We start from the raw sequence: 20,434 nt of genomic DNA, 5'->3' as shown, positions 1-20,434 counted from the left end.
CAAAATTACAAATAAAGTAAAAACCCTTAGAAGAAGAAGCTCGGAAATGTAAAATCAATTAATGGTGTCCATATCTAGATTTTCTAAATTTTCTATTCAAAAAGTCACAGAAAAACACACTAATATTTGCATATTTTAATTGAAACACATCAGAGCACAAGAAAGAAATATTCCATAATTCTTTCTATGTGGTTTACTATCTTGATGCTTGCTTTCTTTGATAAAATAAATTTAGAAAGAAAATACATTTTGTCATTACTTGCTTTTGTTGAGCAAGAATAAGCTTTGTGGTAATGAACTGTTAGCAGAATCTTTATTTGTTAACTGCACTGGTGTGAAGCCAGCATTAAAGACTGAAGCATTTAATGGGAGGATCATCTTGCACATCATTTCAGGTCCCTGTATTACAGCTGTCTAGACAGAGAAAGAGAGAAAAAAAGGGAACCAACTTGTCTGAATGTATGCTAAATGCTTTAATGCCTTTCCCCAGTGACATACTGTTCAGATTACCTGAATTTATAAAACATGAAACATGGGCAAAAGCTTGTGTGAGTTCCCACTCTGTTTCAGGAGGAAACTTTGATCCAGTCGTCTTCTGACTTCCTCCATCCTAATAAGACAGATAAAACTAAATGGATGCTAAATTAAGATAGCCTTTTTGCATCTATAAATGTAGGATCTCAAGCAGCCTCATTCATCCAAAATGGGATTTAGGGGTGAAATGCACAGTTCCTAAAGAAGCTCTCAGCCCAGTGGGGGAAAAAAAATCCAACCCAAAGAGCCAACCAAACAAACACCAGCTCTGCAATTGAAAATGTTGTGAATTATCAATATAAGATTATTTCTCAGTTGGCTTGCCCTGCTCTTGGTCAGTTTGCTGGGCTTCCCCTGCCACCATTTCAGCAAAAAGCTGTGTCAGACAAGCTGGAGGTTCAGCATCACACGGAGACAATTCCTTCCTCTGGACCATTAAATTCTGCAAGGCAGTCCCAGTCCAGGTCCTTGCATTTGAGGCATGAAGCTGATTATTGTGACTGGCAAACCTAGCAAGGAGCCTCAGGACTGATGGTCATCCTGTGGTGCAGAATTTATCCCATCATCTTTCTTCTTTTCTCCCCTGGGCATGGAGGCTGCTATGTCTGCCAGATTTTTGACATTCATCTCAGGTGCTTTTGGGTGGGTTTTTGTTCCAAGAGGGAAGGATGGATGCTGGAAAAATCAAAAATTTTTCCCCAAAGTCTGTCATTTCCTCAGTTTTCATCTCTTTCCTCCAGAAGATTCCCTCTATTTGGAAAGAAAGGAAGTTTCAAGTTGTATTTTATTATGAGATTCATGTGATTTCAAGTTAGAATAAATGACCATCTAAGTGAATATAAAACCATCTTTGTAAATATAAAACCATTTTTGTAAATATAAAAATACGTATTTAATAATTAACTTAAATAATTCTTAAAGTGGCAGAGTGGTACATTTATTAAATTTAATATCATATACCACAGAACTAAGAACTCAAAATTGCCGGTTCTATTTACATTTTACATTTTCAAATATAATTCATCACTCATACATGGCAAAATATATGTTTTTTTCTTATGTGATGTGTCAGAATATTGTCCTGAATTAAATAATTATCTTTTTCATTATAAAATCAGTATATTCATTCTAATAACCCTCAATAATTTTCAAAAAATGTTCTCCTTTATGTGTTAGTTACATATTAACTCCCAAATTTCTTGTAGAATTCAGAATTAAAATGTACTGACTTGTAAGCAGAACTGTGAATACAAAATTAAGTGGTTTTGGGGAAAAAAAAGAAAAATAGGTATTTTCTAAATATTAAAAAAGGTTTTTATAGTTTTTTTTATAATAATCTTGTTGAGAATACTGTAACTGTACCAGTGAGGGAATGCAACAGGCGTGACCTCCTTGAAATTGTGCCCAATTTGCTCTAAATGGGATTTGCCTCAATTTTTATTATTGCCACTACTAAATACTGTTTGTAGAAAGAAGAAATCTGGCACCAGATTGGAAATGGCAATTCCATTTCAGGAGGATTTCAGAAACACCTTCCCATATTAATTTTATCCAGCTTTTCTGTTTATTTTAGGAATAATGCTAGTGGAATTGACATGTTGCAATGAATGAATGTTTCCCATTGCTATACAAATGCTGATATAAACCTCAGCATTTATGGAAAACAAATGTTGAGATGAAGTCAAGACATTTATTTTCTAAGCAGGGGGGGATGTTGATTCTCTGACAACATTATATTGCACAGCCTTTATTTTTATTATGCCAAATGATTGATGTGGATTTAATCATTAGTTTGATGGCTCCTTTGCTCAGTGGAGAGGCAACTGGGCATTTTATCATTATTAGTGAGCTGCATTTTGATTTTTCTATCAAAGGCTCTGCTGGCCCTAATTCATCCCAGGTGTAAAAACAAGAGATTCATTTTGCCCATTGTTTGTTTTGTGACCAAGCCAAGAACAATTTGCTCACAAAATATTGTGAATATTTGTTTTGATTTCTAGAGCAGGAGCCTGGTTTGGATGAAGACTCCCATATATGTGTGTGATCATTTAAAAATAAGTGAGAGTGGGGCACCTTTTGTGACTAAACTACTCACCACATGGCAGAATATATATATTATATACTTAAATACATGCATGTGTGCTGGTACATACACAGAGACTAGTCTGGGAAACCTTTAAATTGCTAGGATTTAGAATGGTAGACAGATACTAAGCAAGAAAATATTTTGAATGCTTGGGGAGCCAACACCACAGATGGAAATTACAAATGGTTGTGAGAGAAACACAGAAAGCTGGAGAGCTCTAGTTGTCTGTGAGTTTTCCAGAGCAGTCAGCAGAAGATTGGGAGCTGGGGACAGGGACAGAACCTCACCTGTGAGAGATGCTGATGTCACTTTCTGAAGGAGGATGTTCAAGAGAATATTTCTGGAACTGTGGGATAGCGCATACACATGGAGAATGTATTTTGTCCACCTCATAGGGTGCTTCCTCCTCTGAGCAGAACAAATTCATGTTAATAAATAGGGAGTTTCTCGGCCAGGAATGGTCTCTCCATTTTGTCTTGTGCTTGGAAGTTTCTTCACTAAAAGCAGGAATAATGCAGAATTTCAAGTGGGGACAGAATTAAACCATTTTTTGTTATTTGGAAGCATTGTTTACTTCTGTCTCGCTTTTCTGCTCAAGAGCACAAAGATTTACATCTTTATCTGGAAGTGTTTATCCTTCCTAGTGTAATTATGAAGTGAAGGTGCTCATTAGACATGTCTAATCCCTTTGTCAATCTTATCTTTTATTTGGAATGAGGATTCTATACTGGCCTGTTTTTCATCTTTATTCCCCACATTTTTAAGGCTTCTTGTGCTGGATTTTTAAGATTTATACTTTTCCCATCTGTGCTGCAAGAAGGGGTGAGCACGACGCAGTGAAAAGAACGTGCTTATTTATTATTTCTGTTTCCAATGAGATGAGGCTCTCTAGGAGAGCTGGCAGCAGCAGAGCTCCCTGGAGGAAGGGCTGTGGGGTGTTTCCTTTGTGGGATTAAGGAGCTGCAAATGGTAGGAGAGTTAGAGGCCAGAGATGGATATGTGTCATTCAAGGTCTGCCCTGGAGAGCAGGGAGCAGCCCCAGGGGTGAGGGACAGGATTTGGAGGAGGTCTGAGCTGCCACAACCCATTGAGGAATTTGGCCATTCAATGTTTAGAAATGGACTGCACAAAAGAGGAGGACAAACATTTCAGCAGGGCCTGTCCCAACAGGACAAGGAGTAGTGGCTTTAAACTAAAGGTTTAAAAGAGGTTCTGTTTAGATTACATATAAGGCAGAAGCTTTTTGCTGTTTGTGTGCTGAGGCACTGGAGTGTGTTGCCCAGAGAGGTGGTGGATGAGCCATCCCTGGAAACATTTAAGGTCAGGTTGTCCTGGTCTCTGAGCAACCTGGTCTAGTGGATGTCCCTCTGGGAAGGTGGACAGGATGACCTTGAAAAGTCCTTTCCAACCTGTACTATTCTATGATTCTATGAACTCCAAGCTTCTAAAGGTATTGGACATCAGGCTAGGGCGGATATAAAATCTTCCCTGCTCTTTTCCAATATCCTGTAAGGTTTTTCTGCTTTGAAGTTAATTATCCTAGCTGATATTCTAATAAAAGCTGCCTTTTTTGAGCTTAAAACCCTCTCATCCTTCTTTGAGACGTCCTGTGCAGAGGAACGTCAAGACACACGGCCTCAAAACTCATGACTTGAAGTGTCCTCACAGGGCACTGTCCAGACTGCTTTGTCATTACATTTTCACCATCCTGGCTCTTCCATTCCCTGATCCTGACCCTCTCTTCAGGGACCTGGTGCCACTAACTGAGGTTGCAGCCACATTTGAAGCACAGGAGTAAACTCCAGGGAGCAACAGAGGACAGAGCCAAGAGGCAATGATTTTCTACAGAGGAAAGAAAATGGATTTCAGTTCATCTGCGACAGCCGTGTGCCCAGGCATAATTGACGACACAAACTGTTTATTTAAAAATAAGCTTGGTTTTGCCTGTGTTTCTTGGTAGCAGACCTAAACACACTAACAAGTAAAGTGGTTTTTCACAAGCCTTCATCTGTCAATATCAAGGATCCTGTTTTGTATTCCCAGGACCCAGAGTAGCTCTGAGCAGCACATTATATTTCCATCCCACTGTGCTGCCAGGCACTGTGCTTTCAGGGTAACAGATAACATGTTAACGACTGAAACAGGCTGTAAAAATGAGGGGGGAATTGTGTCAGCAGGGGCAATCACTCAGGTCTCCAGACAGAAGGCCTCCTAATGGGACCTCAGCTAAACGCTGTACGGGCTTAACTCCCAGGCAGCACCTTTCTGTGAACTGGGCAGTCTCCAGGTTTCAGGCACCTTTGCCACACAGGGAGAGTGATTTCATATTGATAAAAATCTAGGACATAATTGTACTTGATTTTGGTGGTGTGCAGTCAGCATCAGTCCCAGCAATGTGACAGTAAGGTGTCTTTCCATCTGCACACGTAGGGGTGCTTCTGTTCCCCATATTTTGTGAATCTGTTGTCAGGCTGAAAGCTCTCTGCACTCAAGGGGCAACACTCTCATTTGCCACAACTCCTCTGGATCACAGGAGACAGAGCAATAATTGTTCTTTGGGGAAGACCACCATTCTTTGAGGAAGACCATCCAGGAGCCCTCTCTTCCTCTTCTTGCTGTTATTCACTCTCAGCAGCCTTTTTTGAAATCTGTAGTTTCCTCCAGCTCTTACTCCAGCGCTGACCTTGTCTAATCGTATTGATTGTTAGGAACTGAAGGCTAATTAGGAAGCAAGTTGCTATGGCAATTCCTGAGTCACACATATAAAGAGAAAATACTGCTAAAACCACCAGTGCATGGTGACTATTAGCATAGTTAAACAAATTAAAAAATATAATTCATTTAGATGTATGCTGGAATTCAAATGAAGACCTAATACGCTACAAGGAAGTTTTTCCCTTGCTACCACATTTTCCTCTTTCGTGGTAGGTTTTTTTTTTTCCCTTTCATTTGTATGTTGAATGAGTTATACATAATTTCAGGACTAAATGACAAAGTAGGCTTTGGGTTGTTCTCCACCCCCACCAGGCAGCCCACACAAAATATGTCACAACAAGTTTGGTGTGACAGGAGAACGGCTCAGGCAGAGGGTAATGGGACTTGGAACCCCCCAGATTTCTGGGTCATTTGTTCATATCCAGTCTGCATGTGCGTGATGAATGTTTTATTTTCACTTGGGTGGGCTGATGGCTGGCGTACCAGGGGAGGGTGAGCTCAGCCTGTGCCCTCAGGAGATGGTGATTCATTGCAAGCTGGGGCTGCCACAGCTGGCTGTCAGCAGCAGCAGCCTCTCTTGGCCAGCCTTTGAAATGGGGTCTCAGTGGGTGTCCAGGCTCCTTCATGGGGCGCTGTGGGAAGGCTTGATTGCTTTGCCCATGCTGTGTCTCATCTGTGGATAAATGGAAGATTTTTGCCATCCACATCAATAAAGTCTTTTTACCTCACTTTTAACTAAATGTGACCTAAAAGAAAATCAAGTGCGTTTCTCCCTGTTTAGTGGCGGCCTCCCTTCTTCTCCTTTGGCACCTTCCCAAGTAATCATGTTCCTGACACATCTGAGCTCTTCTAACAGGGCTCCATCAGTACACTTTTAAGGAGGAGGATATGAGAGTCTGATTCCTGGTGCCACCCTTCTGGACTCTTTGAATGATGGCAAAATGGATTTAGGAGAGTCACAGGTCTAGATGGGAGAGAGTCGTGCCCTGAGCTCAGGTCATACCCTGAACTCCAGGGGCTTTTCTCTGCCCCTCTCAGTCCTCAGTGGGTGAATGTCCTCAAATTGACTTCAGCAGCACACAGAGAAAAAAATGAGCAAAAGTATAGTTGTTTTGTAGCATTAATCTCTTTTAGCAGGGCTAATCGATAAATATTCTCTGTGTGGTTCTTGGGGCTTGCATGCTCGCAGAGGTTCATTTATTTCACTAAAAATAAGTTATAAAATTTATTGGAACGGTGTGCCAGTCGAAAACAGATAACAACAAACACACACAAGAAAACACATACCAAAAAAATCAAAATACACAGGTAGGTTTGAATTCATTAGGATCAACTAAATCCAAAATACCTCATGTGGGGCTTTGTGTGGTCCTGAAGTTAAATAGGTGCCACTGTCCTGACCCTGCCATTTTGAAGTAGCAATTGCACGATTTCAGAGCAAAGACAAAAATTAAAACCCCATGTGCTTAAGCTGCTGCATAATCTGTCCTCACCAAAGGCATTCAGGTGGAGCACAGGGCATTCACTTGGAGAATTTTTAGCCAGAGCCACACTGCAGACCCATCTTGGAACTGGTGGAAAGAGTACAATGCCACCCTATTACCTTTGTGTAGAAGAACGTGGTGTGAGCAGGTGCTGCTGGTTGCTTTCTTTTTGCTGGATCTTTCTGCATGTAAGAAAAATGCTCTTCTGTCCAGGCATCTGGTCCAAATTTCATTAATTTCAAGACAAAGTATCTTTTGGAGAGAATTCTGATCATGTTCCATAATATTATATTTGTTTCTTCATTTTGCCATTAAAACTATTTAAAAACACATGTTTTTTCCATCTGGTGGAAAAAGAAACTATACCATTTTTCTCTTAGTTTTAATTCAGTATTTAACTTTCCTTTAAATCTGAGCTCATTTGCTGTCACAGGATTGCCTTTAAGTTTGTGTACTTCTGTGTTCTGTGTATTGAGCTGTGTGCTTTCCAGAGAAAACACTTACTCAAAATTGCAGGAAAATATGCACTCCTCTAAAATGTAGAATGCTAATGTAAATACATATCCACTATTAAAATCCTTGAATTTTCATTCCTTCTGCTGCAGAGTCTGAAATCTTCTCCAGTCTCAACAAAGGCAATGATATTTATCAGAAATGATGGATTTAATTTTATTTATTTATTTTCTAAATGTGTTTCATCATCATAACTTTTCCAAATGGTGATTTTTGTGGTTTGGGATCTCTTCAGGAATTGTTTTTCCTCCTATCAGTAGTGTTTTCTCAGAGAGTTTTAGCGGAAATACAAAAGGTTTTTGCCAGGTTTGAGCACTGTGAAAACACAGTGAGTTCCATTTTATTTACACCAATACAGGAAGTCAGACAGAAAAAATATCATAAGTGTATGCAATACTGTTCAGCAAAGGAATAGGCACAGCAACTTGTAAGGAAAACATGATTTTTTTAATTCAAACCACATTTGTTTTTCAGCCTCTTCTTTAGTGCTGTGGCCAGGGAGGAAGATTCCTCCTTTCTCTTGATGAGGAAGGAAGAGCTAATTCCAATAAGGCTTTTTGCATCACCTCTAGGTCAAACTCCCTTCTATGCCCCAGGATAGAGGGGAGGGGAAGGTTCCCAGGTAGATCAAAGTGTTCTGGCACAGGAGGAACACAGGATTTCTCCCAAGTGGCTGAAAATTGCCTCTGGGTTTTGCCTCATTCCTATGGAATGGTTCTTCCTGAGGGCTCCCCATCAAAGGGCTGGGCCCAGCCTAGGGATTTCCTTGTGAAAGCCCCACAAGAGCAGAAAACCTTTGTATGTTTAGTGCTTCTCCAGAGTGGGGTACAGAGCAGCCTCCTTGGAAATGGGGTGAGGTGTGCAGAAAGGCAGCTGCTGCCTGCTTTCAGTGAGTAAGGACCATCCTGTGCCCATTGGTTTATTATTTTTATTGCTTTTATTGGAATATTGTGTGTATACACACACAAACACAAAAACATATTATCATAGTGAAATTTGGCCCAAGCTTTATAACATCTTCCCTTCCCCCTGTTAAGTCTTCCTTATCTGTGTGCAGCCTTGCAGAGTTTGCTGATAAGGGTTGTAACTCTGGTGGAAGCATATGATTTTCAAAGGTTTCATAGTGGACAGCTATTTAGTTATTTGTTAAATAAGACTCAGGGTATCTTGATTCAGGCTCCTCTTTGCTGCCACTTGGCAAAAGGGGTAGGGACTGTGTGCAATTCCCATGTTTCCATGTCATCTCTGCATCCTCCAGTACAGAACCTGCAGATTTGGGGTTAGCAGTAATTTTTTCTGCTCATGATGATATCATAATTATATAAAGAAGTCTTGTTGCACAATTGAAGTTTTTGATTTAGTAGCTTCTTGGTGGAGTGTGTTTTTTTCTCTGGCAGCCTGTTGTGAGGCAGAGGTTTGGATTTAACTTTGGAAATAAAAAAGAATATCCTTTTCCTCGCTTAGGTTATATGTAATCATACAAACATTTATGCAGTACCATCTTAGCTGAGCCTGGTGCCAAAGCTCAAGGATAAGAGTTTGTAGGGTTCAGTTAGACACAAAACATAAGGACAGCAAGTTGCTTTTGTGGAAGAGAAGAATGAATGCAACTAAAATAAAGACACAAGGAAATCTCTGTGCTGGAAAAGAATATTTCTCAGGGAGAGCTCTTAACATTGAATAATAGAAACCTAAATCCTTTCAGGAGAACATTTGAAAGATGTAGTGCATGGTGCTGGCAGCTGTTGGATGATGCCTATATTTATAATTGGCCTTAACATTAGGCAATGCTAATATTTTTCTTATGATGGGTCAAGTCATGGAGATTTATTTTCACTGAAATGAAAAGCACTGTGTGTTGTATGTACTATATGATTTGCTCTGGTGAATAATACTCGGTGTTCTGGGAGGATTTTTAAAGCAAAAATTGAGAAGCAAGAACAAATTTTTTTTTTTTTTTAGAATTTTCCTGTCTTATCCTAAATGTTTACTTGTGCCTGTCTGAGGCACTTGTTATTCTGGATATCCCTGTTTCTATAATATATTTGAATTAGTAATGAACTGTCCTCCAGAGGCCTCTCATGAATGTGTGCATCCTTAAAGCATTTCAAACCTGTCTGCTAAGTATCTGGGAGCATCTGCTCCTGGAGGATCTGTTTGGAAAGGCTGTCACCAGACTTTGAGCTCTGGAAGCCACATGTTCTCCCAGCCCAGGACAGTCTGCCTATTGATTTTTCCCAGAAATTATTGGCTGCACTTCCTCGTTCAGCTGCTCTGCTGAATGATTGTCTCCAATGCAATTTCTTCATCTCCCCAGGTCATCTTAATAAACTATTCATCATTAGCTGGCTACTAAAGCCAAGAGAGGAGTAATAAAAGATAAGTGGCAATAAATGCTGCTTGCCCATTTCCAAGGAAGGAGTTACAGCTTAGGAATATCAGCATCTCTGAAAGAGAAGGTCCCTTCCTCAGCTGAACACCCATCTTAGTCTACCAGCATGGTCTCAACATCCTCTGGAGCCCACCATGCCTAAGGGGAAAAAGTGCCATTGACTGAGTGGGTGTTTCTATTTTACACGCATTTTTCTCTCTTCCCTGCAAGCTTTCATAGCCAAAGACAAAATTTAGTAATTCCTGAAGTGGGGGGCAGCAGATATGTCTGTCCCAGGGGCAGGAGGGCACTGAGTTCTGAGCCCCATCTCTCTGGGCTGCCTGTGTGGAGCCAGATTTCTGTGGAAAGTTGCCATTTCCTCCAAAGACCCTTTTTCTTGTTTGACCCTACAAAGCTTCATGCATTTTCAGCATTGCTGGCAATAAACTGAAAGGAGTGTAACACACTCCCTTGGTGCTGGAGTATGAGCAGATATCTGTCCCCCAAACTGTACTGATTATAAAATCAATTCTTGTAATGATGTAGCTTCGTCTGTTGGATCTGGTTGTTATCAGTCCCAATTCTGCAGACTAATCATGTGCTTTTTCAGATTAGGGAGACCAATTTAAAACCTTTACATGGACAATTAATTTGATGCAACCAAACTCTCCACAGACTTTCATCTGGATTGCTGGCATGGTGCTAAAGCACAGATAGAAATAAAATCCCCTTTGCTTCTGTCTGCTGAGCAGAAATTTGCATTTTATTTTTTTTTTCCCAAGCCTGCAAGGATTTTTTTGAGAACATGGTTTCTTGCCCTTTGGAGAAGACAGGAAGGCACAGCATTGGCACCTCCTGATAATCTCCCTCAAAGACTGATGCACTCTCTGACTCCAAGTGTGGAGTTGCCATTAGTGTTCAGTTGGTTAAATGGGTTTTCCACTTATTAAGTAAGGCCAGTACAACACATGTGTGTGTCTTCAGCAAAGTAAAGAGATGATGAGAAGAGTCAGTCCTTGATTTCATTTCTGAAACATCAATATCTGCTAAGAGATATTACCCTGTAACTCCCTGGTGTTCAATAAATCATGGCAGGGAGACAAGTTTTTCATGTTCACAAGGAAAAGTGACAGGAGAAAGTGTCAACTATCTATTTTTTAAAGGTCAAAAGTCTCTAATATTTTTAAGAAAAATGGCTTTTCTTTTGTAACCTGTTTAAATCAATGGAGTAGCATTTTGCTGTCACTTCAGAGGCACGTTTTCAAAAGTAGGTTTTAGACTGCCTTGTTTCTGATCAGGCTGAAGGAATAAGAGCCACTCCATCCATGAGAGAGAGACAGAGGAGACAGAGGTAGCCAGGTGTTTAATTTCTCAGTTCAGACACGTCTCAGGCAGGTCCCTTGGGGGCTCACCCAGTGAATGCTGGAAAGGATTGCCTGGGCAGCACCACATTTACCTGTGAAGCTTAACATAAATTGTGGCATCCGTCAAAGCACTGAGTAAAACTGACCTGGAAAATTGCTCTAAAGAGCATTTATATTTATAGAAAGGGGGCGAAATAAGCACTGCTGGCCTTTTTTCCCTTCTCCTTTCCCTTAAATGAGCACAATGCTGTTGATTTGTAGCAGTACAGAGAGCACAGTGAGGCCACCTGCTCTGGGAATCAGTACCTGGAACCTCCAGCATCACTGCTGATTTCAGAGTGAAAGAAAAGCATTCCTGGGAATCCACAGGACAGCTATGCCACAGAAAAACTGTGTCAAAGGTGAAGGATAATAGCCAATAAATACCCAATTATAATGTATCACAGGAAATACAAGGTGAACAGATCAAGCGTGTTGCCTGTGTACACACCTGCTCTGGAAGGGAATTTAAGGAAGGCTGTAGGAGTTTACAGGAATGGAGTCACCACCAGGACCACAGAGCAGGACTGTGTGCCTGGAGATGGGTGAAATCCCTTCTTCACACCATGTGCCACATCTCTGTGCCAGGTGGACACACCAAGCAAGGACCACAGAAGCCTCGACAGACAGGGCAGTCCCCTCTGCTATTTCACCACGGAGAGAAGAAATGCAGAAATCCATAAATCCCACAAGAAATGCAGATATCCATAAATCCCACATTTACTGTGGCCATCAGGCAGCCAAACTCACCAGGTGGGCAGCAGCCTCTCTCTGTCATTCCTACTGCAGGAACTAGAAGGTCTTAATGCTCTAAATCACACATCCCTGGGCATTGTGTGAGGGGCTAATGCTGGTCCAAGCTGCTCTTCTGCCTCTTGTGTGCTCTGCTCTTCTTTTGACACGACTTACCACTCACTGATCTCTGTTATCTGTACACAGGCAAGCATATATAAGCACACAATTTTTTTAAAACAGTCCTATTTCTAAGCAGGAGAAGAAATTACCTTGCATCCTATCCTTGCATGCCCCATTCTGATCCTGAAAGGAATTCCTATCATAAAAGACATGAACTTCCAATCTATTATTCTTTTGTTATTTTGGAACATTAGACCACTTGGCCCCAAGTTTGTGAGTTTAATACAGTCTTGTTTTTTCTGTAAGACTTTGGTTAGCCTAAGAGACTTTTCCTTCAATGGACTACAGAGAAACTGCCATGAATTCTAAGTCCTTTGCTAACAGAATTGTTTAAAAGGCCATTTTGATGTATCTTGATTTTTACAGGTTGCGCTGTGGGTGCAGCTGATTTGAAGAGGAATCCTTGCTCTGGATCACACTGTGCTCTGCCACAGATGTCACAAAGTTGTACCCCCGGCCTTGCCTAGGGGCAGCTCTGCAGGCAGATTAAATGATTTTCCAACTCTGTCTCCTCTAACACTGGCTCTGACCATCACACATGGAAATTATACACTGCACTCAGTGGCTGGGAATGGGTAATAGTGATTCCAGTTTGCTGCCTTGGTGGCAAATTAGAGGAGATCCCTTAATCTTGTGATGTCACATCCTAGAGTCTTACATTCTCTTTGCAGAAAAATAAAAGCTGTTGCCCTTTGTGCCTTTGGAAAATGCCTTTACTGAATGCTATTTCATCTTTTAGGCTGTATTTGAGTGAACAATTTATGCTTTCAAGGATCACTGGTGATTTCAACTCTGCATGCAGTGAAAACTAAGCTCAGGCAGATGTCTAAGCACTTTGCAACCACTGGGTGGTTTGGATATTTGGGGTTTTTTTGAAGAAATTGCCCCTGATTTTTCTGCACACCATCTATTCCAAGGCTTGTCTGTTTCAGAAGTGATGCTGGGATTGCTGGCTGGGTTTCCTGCCATAGCTACCAGTAGCACTAATAGTGTCATTCATTCCAAACAAACAACGTAATAACAGCCCTATCTTCTCTCTTGATGACATATAATCAGATTTGCATTATGAACAATCATCTGTTTGTGTGTATTTATACTGCAAGACAAAACACTTGCACAAACACTAGCCAGCAATCCCTTTTTTTCTCTTTGTAGCTGCTGCCTCAGGTGTTATTTGCTCTCCTCTGCAGAGGATCTGAGTCTGCTAAGTTGGTTGTTTGATGTGAGCAGCAGTGGTTTGCACTTTTTAATGTCATGGACTCCTGTATCCAAGACAGTGTTGTTTGAGATTTCCAGGAGCAGGTGTGCAGTTTTTGCTAGGTATGAATAAATAGCTCACACAAATTATGCAACCAAACCCCAGATTATTGCTGCCAGTTGTTCACAGTGTGTGCCTGATCTCCTAAACAGAATGGTTTTATTTTATTTATCCTTCTTATCTCAAAAACAGGCCTATCAGGTTTATGTGCAGCCCAAAACTGGGGTTCATCTGCAAAGAACAATAAAGATTAAGGTTATCAACACCAGGATTTCCTGGAGAGAGTACAGCAGAGGATACAGTTCATTGCCTAAAGGGACAGAGGGTCATTTCCCTCACCACTGCAATCCCCTGAACACAGAGGATGCAGCTCAGCACCAGAAGGGTTACTGCCTTCTGCCACTGACCGTTTTCCCTTCTGTTCCTTTTGCTGGTCTTGAGATGCTCATAACCTCATTAGCTGAAAAAAGAAGTTTGCTTCAGCTGGAAGACAAAAAAATGTCATTGTAAATGGACATATTTATATTCATTACCTGTTTAAAAAAACCAAGCCTGTTGCCTGTGTACCTGTGAATGGGCACCTTAGAATAAAAGCCAAGTCATTTCCCACATCTCTGAAAGCCCCCTCACACAGATGTTATTTAATTCTGTTTAAAACACAATCTCTAAAAAACTTACTATTTTAAAAACCTAATCTTGCAAAAACAGTTTAGAGATTCCTATCTTCCTCCCTCTCTTCATTCCTTTTCTCCACCATGAATTCTCCAAGCCTTCCAGAGTGCCATGGCCTGCGTGTGCCCCAGCTTAATCAGATCTGTATCTTCCATTTCTTGCATCAAAACAAAGCCAATAACCTACCACACTCACAGGAAGCCAAAACACTCTTCTGATGCAGAAACATTCATTTTTAAGCAATCCATTAAAAAAGCTGTGTCATCCAAGTTGTTCCAAAGTTAGATAGCAGATTGGATCATAAAAAATTATTACCCTCAGCAGCACTATCTGCTGGGTGAGGTCACAACTGTATTATGGTTTCTTAATAATCCTTTTTTCCCTGTGTAAGGCCAACACATCTGCAACATTTTTTCCCTGAACTTCTGAGTGGCATGAAGTGTCTGCTGGCTAAATATATTTGTTGGCATTAAACGTGACGTTTTTTCTGAAGATTTTCTTTTTTCTAGACAACTGATTTTTAGATTGTGGAGAATGGCAAATATACACCTGACCACCCAAAAAGAGCATGAGGAAAACCAAACCAAACCAAACCTTAAAAGTGGGAGACACCTCCCAGATTGTTAAATCTTTGAGAGTGTAGTTAGGCAAGTGAATTTTACATTGTCATACAAATACCTCATAGGCAGTATATGGTATTTATATGCTTCTATTCTATTCTATTCTATTCTATTCTATTCTATTCTATTCTATTCTATTCTATTCTATTCTATTCTTCTGGATATTTCTACTTATATTTTGTAATTATTTTTAAAGAAAATAGGAAGATGATAAAAAGTCTTTGAAATATCCCTTGCAATGGCTGGGTATCTCACATGGCATGAAGGAATCCCTGTTTCCAGGGATTTTGTTGCTGCTGAAAATTAAGTAATTTTGAAACATTTTGTTGCTGCTGAAAATTAAGTAATAAAGAGGAACACACTCACAGGTGAGCTGGTGGTTCAGCACTGCTAAACAAACCCAGTCCTCAATGCACCCTGCCAAGCACCTATTGTCAGTCCTTGTGTACTATTATTTTCTTATTCTCCAGCCAGTTTGGAGCTCCTGGAGCAGAGCAGAGTTGAATTTCTCCCATAAAAAAAAAAAAAAAAAACCTTGAGGAAACAGAAGGGAAAACTTCTTATTAAACGAAAAGATATTAAACCACTAAGGCATTTTTTAAAACTGAAAAGGTCAGGTGAAAAACATGTCTTCTTTTGCAAGGCTTCTGTTTGTCTTAAATGGGCAGGTAATCTGTCAGGTATGGTTCAGCTGTTACTTAGAAGAGAGTGGAACACATTTATATTCCTCTGATTAATTTTTCTGATTATTTTTTGGCTGTGCACCTGACATTACAATCTCTTGTTTTACCTCAGGCCTATTTGAATCTATTTGCAACCATCATAATTTCAGAAGAACAAGATACCCGGGAACAAGTGTCATCCCGTTTCCAATCTATTTATCCAAGGTTTCATTCCAAAAATGTGTGCAGTTACCTTATGATTAAAATGCAACAGACCATGACAATATCACTGAATTACAGCTGTATTACAAATTTTACTTCCTACACCTGACCTCAGCCTGAGAAAATAACATTTTGGCACCATTTCCAAAAAAATGGCAGTGAGGAATCTTTTGGCATGGCTGTCTTTACCTCGACCTTCCTGGTCAGTGCCAGGATAAGTGATGTGATGCCAGGGGACAGGGGACACTGCAGTAATGCCCACTTTATTCACCAGGGGAAATCCTGAGCTCTAAATTACACCAGAGCCTGAGCCCACAGATTAAGGAAGCAAAGAAAGATGTGTTCTGGACTAGCAGGAGATGCATTCTGGTGTGGTGAGAGCAGTAAAACTGGCTATTTATATTCTGCACTTCTCTGGCTGTAAGTGGGCATTGACTGTGTACAGACCATGTCAAATGAGGTTTGCTCCAAGGTGTGGAAGACTCCTTCATTTCTGTGTTCTCCAGCTGCTGCTAGCAAGGGCACATCTGCTGGTGGCTTAATTTTAATCTCTGTTCTTCCCATGGAGTCAAGAGAGCAGTGTCCTGTTGCTGAAGTTGTGCAATATTTCTTGGGAACTTTTTAGCTGTCTTTGTTTTCAGTCACCTTCACCTCCTCTTTTTTTCACTGAGTTAAAAGGTTTCATTAAATTTCTCTCAGTAATTAGCAATGTCAGAGGGCCAGTAGCCCATGATGGATAGACCTTGACTTCTAATGCTCAGGGAATGGTGACAGCAGGACATGCAGGGCTGATGCTGCAGATACAAACTCCAGCCTCAGATCTCTGTTCCTGACTGTTGTTGTTGCTTGCCCCTTGTACTCAGCAGCATTTCTGTTTTCTTATCTGATATCCACCTTGTTTTTAAAACTCATCAGTAATCTGAGAAGAAGTTCCTTGTGAATTTTTCCCTTCTCCATTTTCCACTTCACCATGACTTGAAATATCTTGACTTCTAAATTATTTTTCAGAGAGATCTCACAGAATGATGCCTTGGAGGTCATAGAAGCAAATGTGTTTTCCAACCTTCCCAAACTACATGAAATGTAAGTAATGAGCAATCTAAATGCAAAGGAGACAATTATAAAGATTCATTATAGGCAAGTATCAAAGGTTTTGCAGTTTGGTTCAGGTAAGCACTGAAGAATTTTTAGCATTATAGGAGCAATTGAAATCTCCCTTTGTCTTTTCCATCCTCTTATCTAGCTGCCCCTTTCTTTACCTGCTCAGGCAAAAATTTATCCTCAGATCACTGCCAGGATCAAAAGGTGGTGGGGTCTGCCCGTCCATGGTAGGCTGCTCCCTGAAATCATCCAGATCTGCTGCTGCCAAAAAGAAAACCTCAGGGTATTGTTCCACTGCATCATGGGACAAACACAATTGTAAGATCAATTTATTGATATATTTTTTCTCTGATGTTTCATTTCCTCTTTGCAGAAGAATTGAGAAAGCCAACAACCTCGTATACATCGATAAAGACGCCTTCCAACACCTTCCAAGCCTCAGATATTTGTAAGACCTTTTGCTCTTTACAACTCCTAGAGTCACTTTGAGTTACACACCTGTGTGTTTGTCCAGGGGGTGCTGAGCACTTTGGGTGATAAGACAGGATGATTCCCTCTCCTCACTACCAGTTGCACGTTATCATGACACATTTTCATGCCTGCACAGTCCTCAGAAAAGCTGAAGATAAAGCTTCCACAGAAGAGTCCCACACAAAAGTTCCTCCATCCTTTCTAAGCAAGAGGTTGAAAATGAGTGATGAGAAGAGGAGCTGGAGCTTTCTTACATCTGTAGAAACAAATTTAGGTTGAAATTCCTCCTGGGAGCTTAGAGACAAAAATAAAATCTCTCATCAGTCTTTGCTATGGTGCTGCCTTCTATTATATGTCTCATCCATGATATTAAACATTCAGATTATATTTTCTTTGGCAAAGGGGGTGTTATAGCCATGGTCTTCATAAATGCCTGATGTGAGATGATTAGATCCCCAAAATACAAACATATAGCTGTATACAGATACAAAATAATTGTATACAAAATATAAAATAAAGCTGTATGTACAGCTTTATTTCCTCAGCCACCCTCATCAGGAATGTGATTTTCACCTCTGTGGTTGCCACATCTGCTTCTGTGGAGTTGCCATCAAAATTCAGTGGTAACTGAATGCATCCTTACAGGAAGCTGGTTACTCAAATACATTTTCACTGCTTTTAGCATGTGGTTTTAATGTGACTGATGATCTCTCCTCTGTGTTAGAACTCCAGTGAAGTCCAGTGAATCCCATTTAAAACTAGTTTATTTGAATGGTGGCAGCTTGTACAGCTCAAATGATGCCCTTTGGTGAGCAGGATACCAGCAGGATACCAACTTAACTTTTTTATGTCCACCAACCTGAACACATAAACCCCATTTGATCTTCCTGACTGACACAAGAAACCTCACTCATACAAGAAGCCTTGTTTTCCTTACTCATGTGAGAAGCCTGGCCATGGTTTGTACATTTCAGTACATAAAAGGAAACATTTAATTGTCTGGTTAGCAATTTTATAAAGACAGTATGAAATCAGGTCAGTAGTTTGATAAGCATAGCTCCCAGTAAGCCAAGAAGTGTTTAAAGTCTCTGAAAATCACTAATATCTGATAGGTTCTGGGCTCAAAAATGCCAAGGGGCATTGCTTTGAATTTTTACTTTAAGATTTGAGATTTAAGACTTGGACTTTAGGAGATAAGGTGTATTTAGCACTACAGAAGCCATTACAGTTTAAACCCTCCTTGAACTGGAATATATGTCTAGATTTGGAGTAGAATTTTTGCTCTTCCCACTATTTTGACTGATTCCCACTTTATCAAATTCATCAGGTGCCTTGGTCAACTTTAACTTTTGTGTTTGCATAACTGAAACAGATTTTCCCTTGACAGTGGGGAAATAAAGCTCTAAGTTTGCATTGTCATGAGGAGATATCATGTGCCTTTATCCTCCCATTTCAAACCTGAGTCATCCAGCAGTGACTGCTGACTTTGAGTAGCTCTGGCCACCTAAGAACAAAACCACAGCATTTGTTTATTCCATGTAAAATCCCCAGTACATTTGTCAGACGTACAGATGGGTGGAAAGAACAATAGCACATTTGTCTCACATGAAATCGAAGCAAAAATGTGAACATACTAAAAAACACACAGTAAGCATTTAAATATGGGACACAGAAATCATAGGACAAGGTAAATTCTCACTTTAAATATCTGAAATAGTGAAAGTTTTTCTCCTGGCACTAGTGGATGTTGAACACTTGTGAACACTTGTCATTCCACGCTCTCATGCATGTTTACTCAAACATTCAGAGATTCCATTCCTATGACCTATAGAAGCAACAGGTTGAAAATACAGAGGATTGCTTGTCCACCTGACCATTTCCCTGTCCTCTTCAGCTAGTTTTACTTGCTAGTTGATATCAGAGGAAACTGCATTTTGAAGTTTTTTCAAGGTTTTTCCTCCTATGAGCATGGAGGGCTAGAAGAGACTCTCCAGCTGCTGTATCCTATTTCTTCCCAGATCCACTTCATATATCCCATTAATTAGGTGCTTTATTGAAATTCCTGATGCTCTTCACTGTTCCCTCCTTTGCTCCATTTTCCAGGAGAGGCTTTTCTAGAAATTTAATGATTTGGTAACTACAAGCCTTCCTCTAGTTTATTCACAGCCCCTTAATCCATGTTCATTCTTGTGTCAAAGCTTTTCTCTGATTTATGTTCATAAAATCTGTCTTTGGTGTTTACTCCACTAATGGATTCATCCTGGATCCCCTCTGTGCCTTCATTTTAGGAGGTAAAACCCCCCAGTCTTGCATGACTATAGAGAGCACAAAAGGTGCAGGTTCCATGGCCGGGAGCTTCTGAGCAGATGAATGTGGGGTTTGTTCTAAAAACAGGGGTTGAGGAAGGTGTGCTGGGGGTATAAATCTGTGCAATATTGTTGGAGCCACAGCATTTCCCAACACAGGGACTGGGAGCAGGACACAAAGTTCTTGTTGGGGACTTTGTGTATCCAAAGAGCTGGGTGTGATGCTGAGTAACATCATACTCAAATCAACATGGTCAGATCACCTCTCTTTGTGTTCTCCCCTGCATTTCTGGAGGAAAGATGCCATTTTCTCCATCCCCTGGCTTCACTGACTGGTGCTTGCCCTTCTGGAAACAGAACAGGCAGAAAGCTGTTTGAAAGGGTAGGATAGTTAATTTAATGAGAAAGCAGAAACCTTGATGGAAGGCTGTAAAACACCATCTGATAAAGGTAACCCAGTCCTCATATTCACCTTCCTGTGACATGCAAGGAAGAGGCAGTACTGAAAATATAAGGTAAGGTGTTGAGAAGGCTAATAGATTGATGTTTTTTCTGTTCTGTTTTGTGGTGGTTGTTCAGGGTTTTTTATACAATACACAAGCAAAAGGTTGTAAACATGTGGGACTATAGTTTAGAATAATTCATAAAAGTGTAAAGCATCTGTGTGGAGCAGCTATTGCAGAAATGATAAAAATTTTAAGGCCATGAAAGGAAACCTGTAAAACCTGGAAACTTGTAAAACCTGGAAACTTGTAAACCTGTACATCACTGCCTAATTTTTGCATTAATTGCTGTAAGTTAGGAAGGAATAGCACATGGTTTTGTCAATATCTTGTCACATAACAGATTAGGTGATAATGTCTGACTGTCTAAGGAGGTACAGAGTGACCAAGCTGCAACCAGCATCTCAAAAGGACTTGGGTACCTGCCCATCCTTGGATCATTGTGGTTCTTCTGAAGCCCCCAGCTGTGGGGACAGTCTGGCAGGGTACAAGACACATGCTCTGATTCCTTACACAGTTCTGGGGCTGTAGCAGAACTCTTAAAACACAATGCAGAAAAACTTTCAGAAAAAAGAAATTATATTTACTGGTGCTTTTA

General features: G+C 40.5%; 1 protein-coding gene across 4 annotated transcripts in view; it reads left to right on the top strand.

Moving 5' to 3' along the window:
• FSHR (follicle stimulating hormone receptor) overlaps positions 1–20,434 on the top strand; it is an 81,904-nt gene that overhangs the window by 36,680 nt on the left and 24,790 nt on the right. For 2 of the 4 annotated variants that reach the window (XM_064709365.1, XM_064709364.1), the window contains exons 3-5: positions 11,695–11,859; positions 16,464–16,538; positions 16,930–17,004. In XM_064709365.1, the coding sequence (XP_064565435.1) occupies positions 11,695–11,859; positions 16,464–16,538; positions 16,930–17,004 (315 nt within the window). The remainder of the gene's footprint in view (positions 1–11,694; positions 11,860–16,463; positions 16,539–16,929; positions 17,005–20,434) is intronic. The other 2 variants (XM_064709366.1, XM_064709367.1) reach the window with 1 other exon arrangement.

This window comes from Zonotrichia leucophrys, chromosome 3, assembly GCF_028769735.1.
Source record: "Zonotrichia leucophrys gambelii isolate GWCS_2022_RI chromosome 3, RI_Zleu_2.0, whole genome shotgun sequence".
Classification (NCBI taxonomy): Eukaryota; Metazoa; Chordata; class Aves; order Passeriformes; family Passerellidae; genus Zonotrichia; species Zonotrichia leucophrys.
This window is presented reverse-complemented; position numbering and strand designations above follow the sequence as displayed.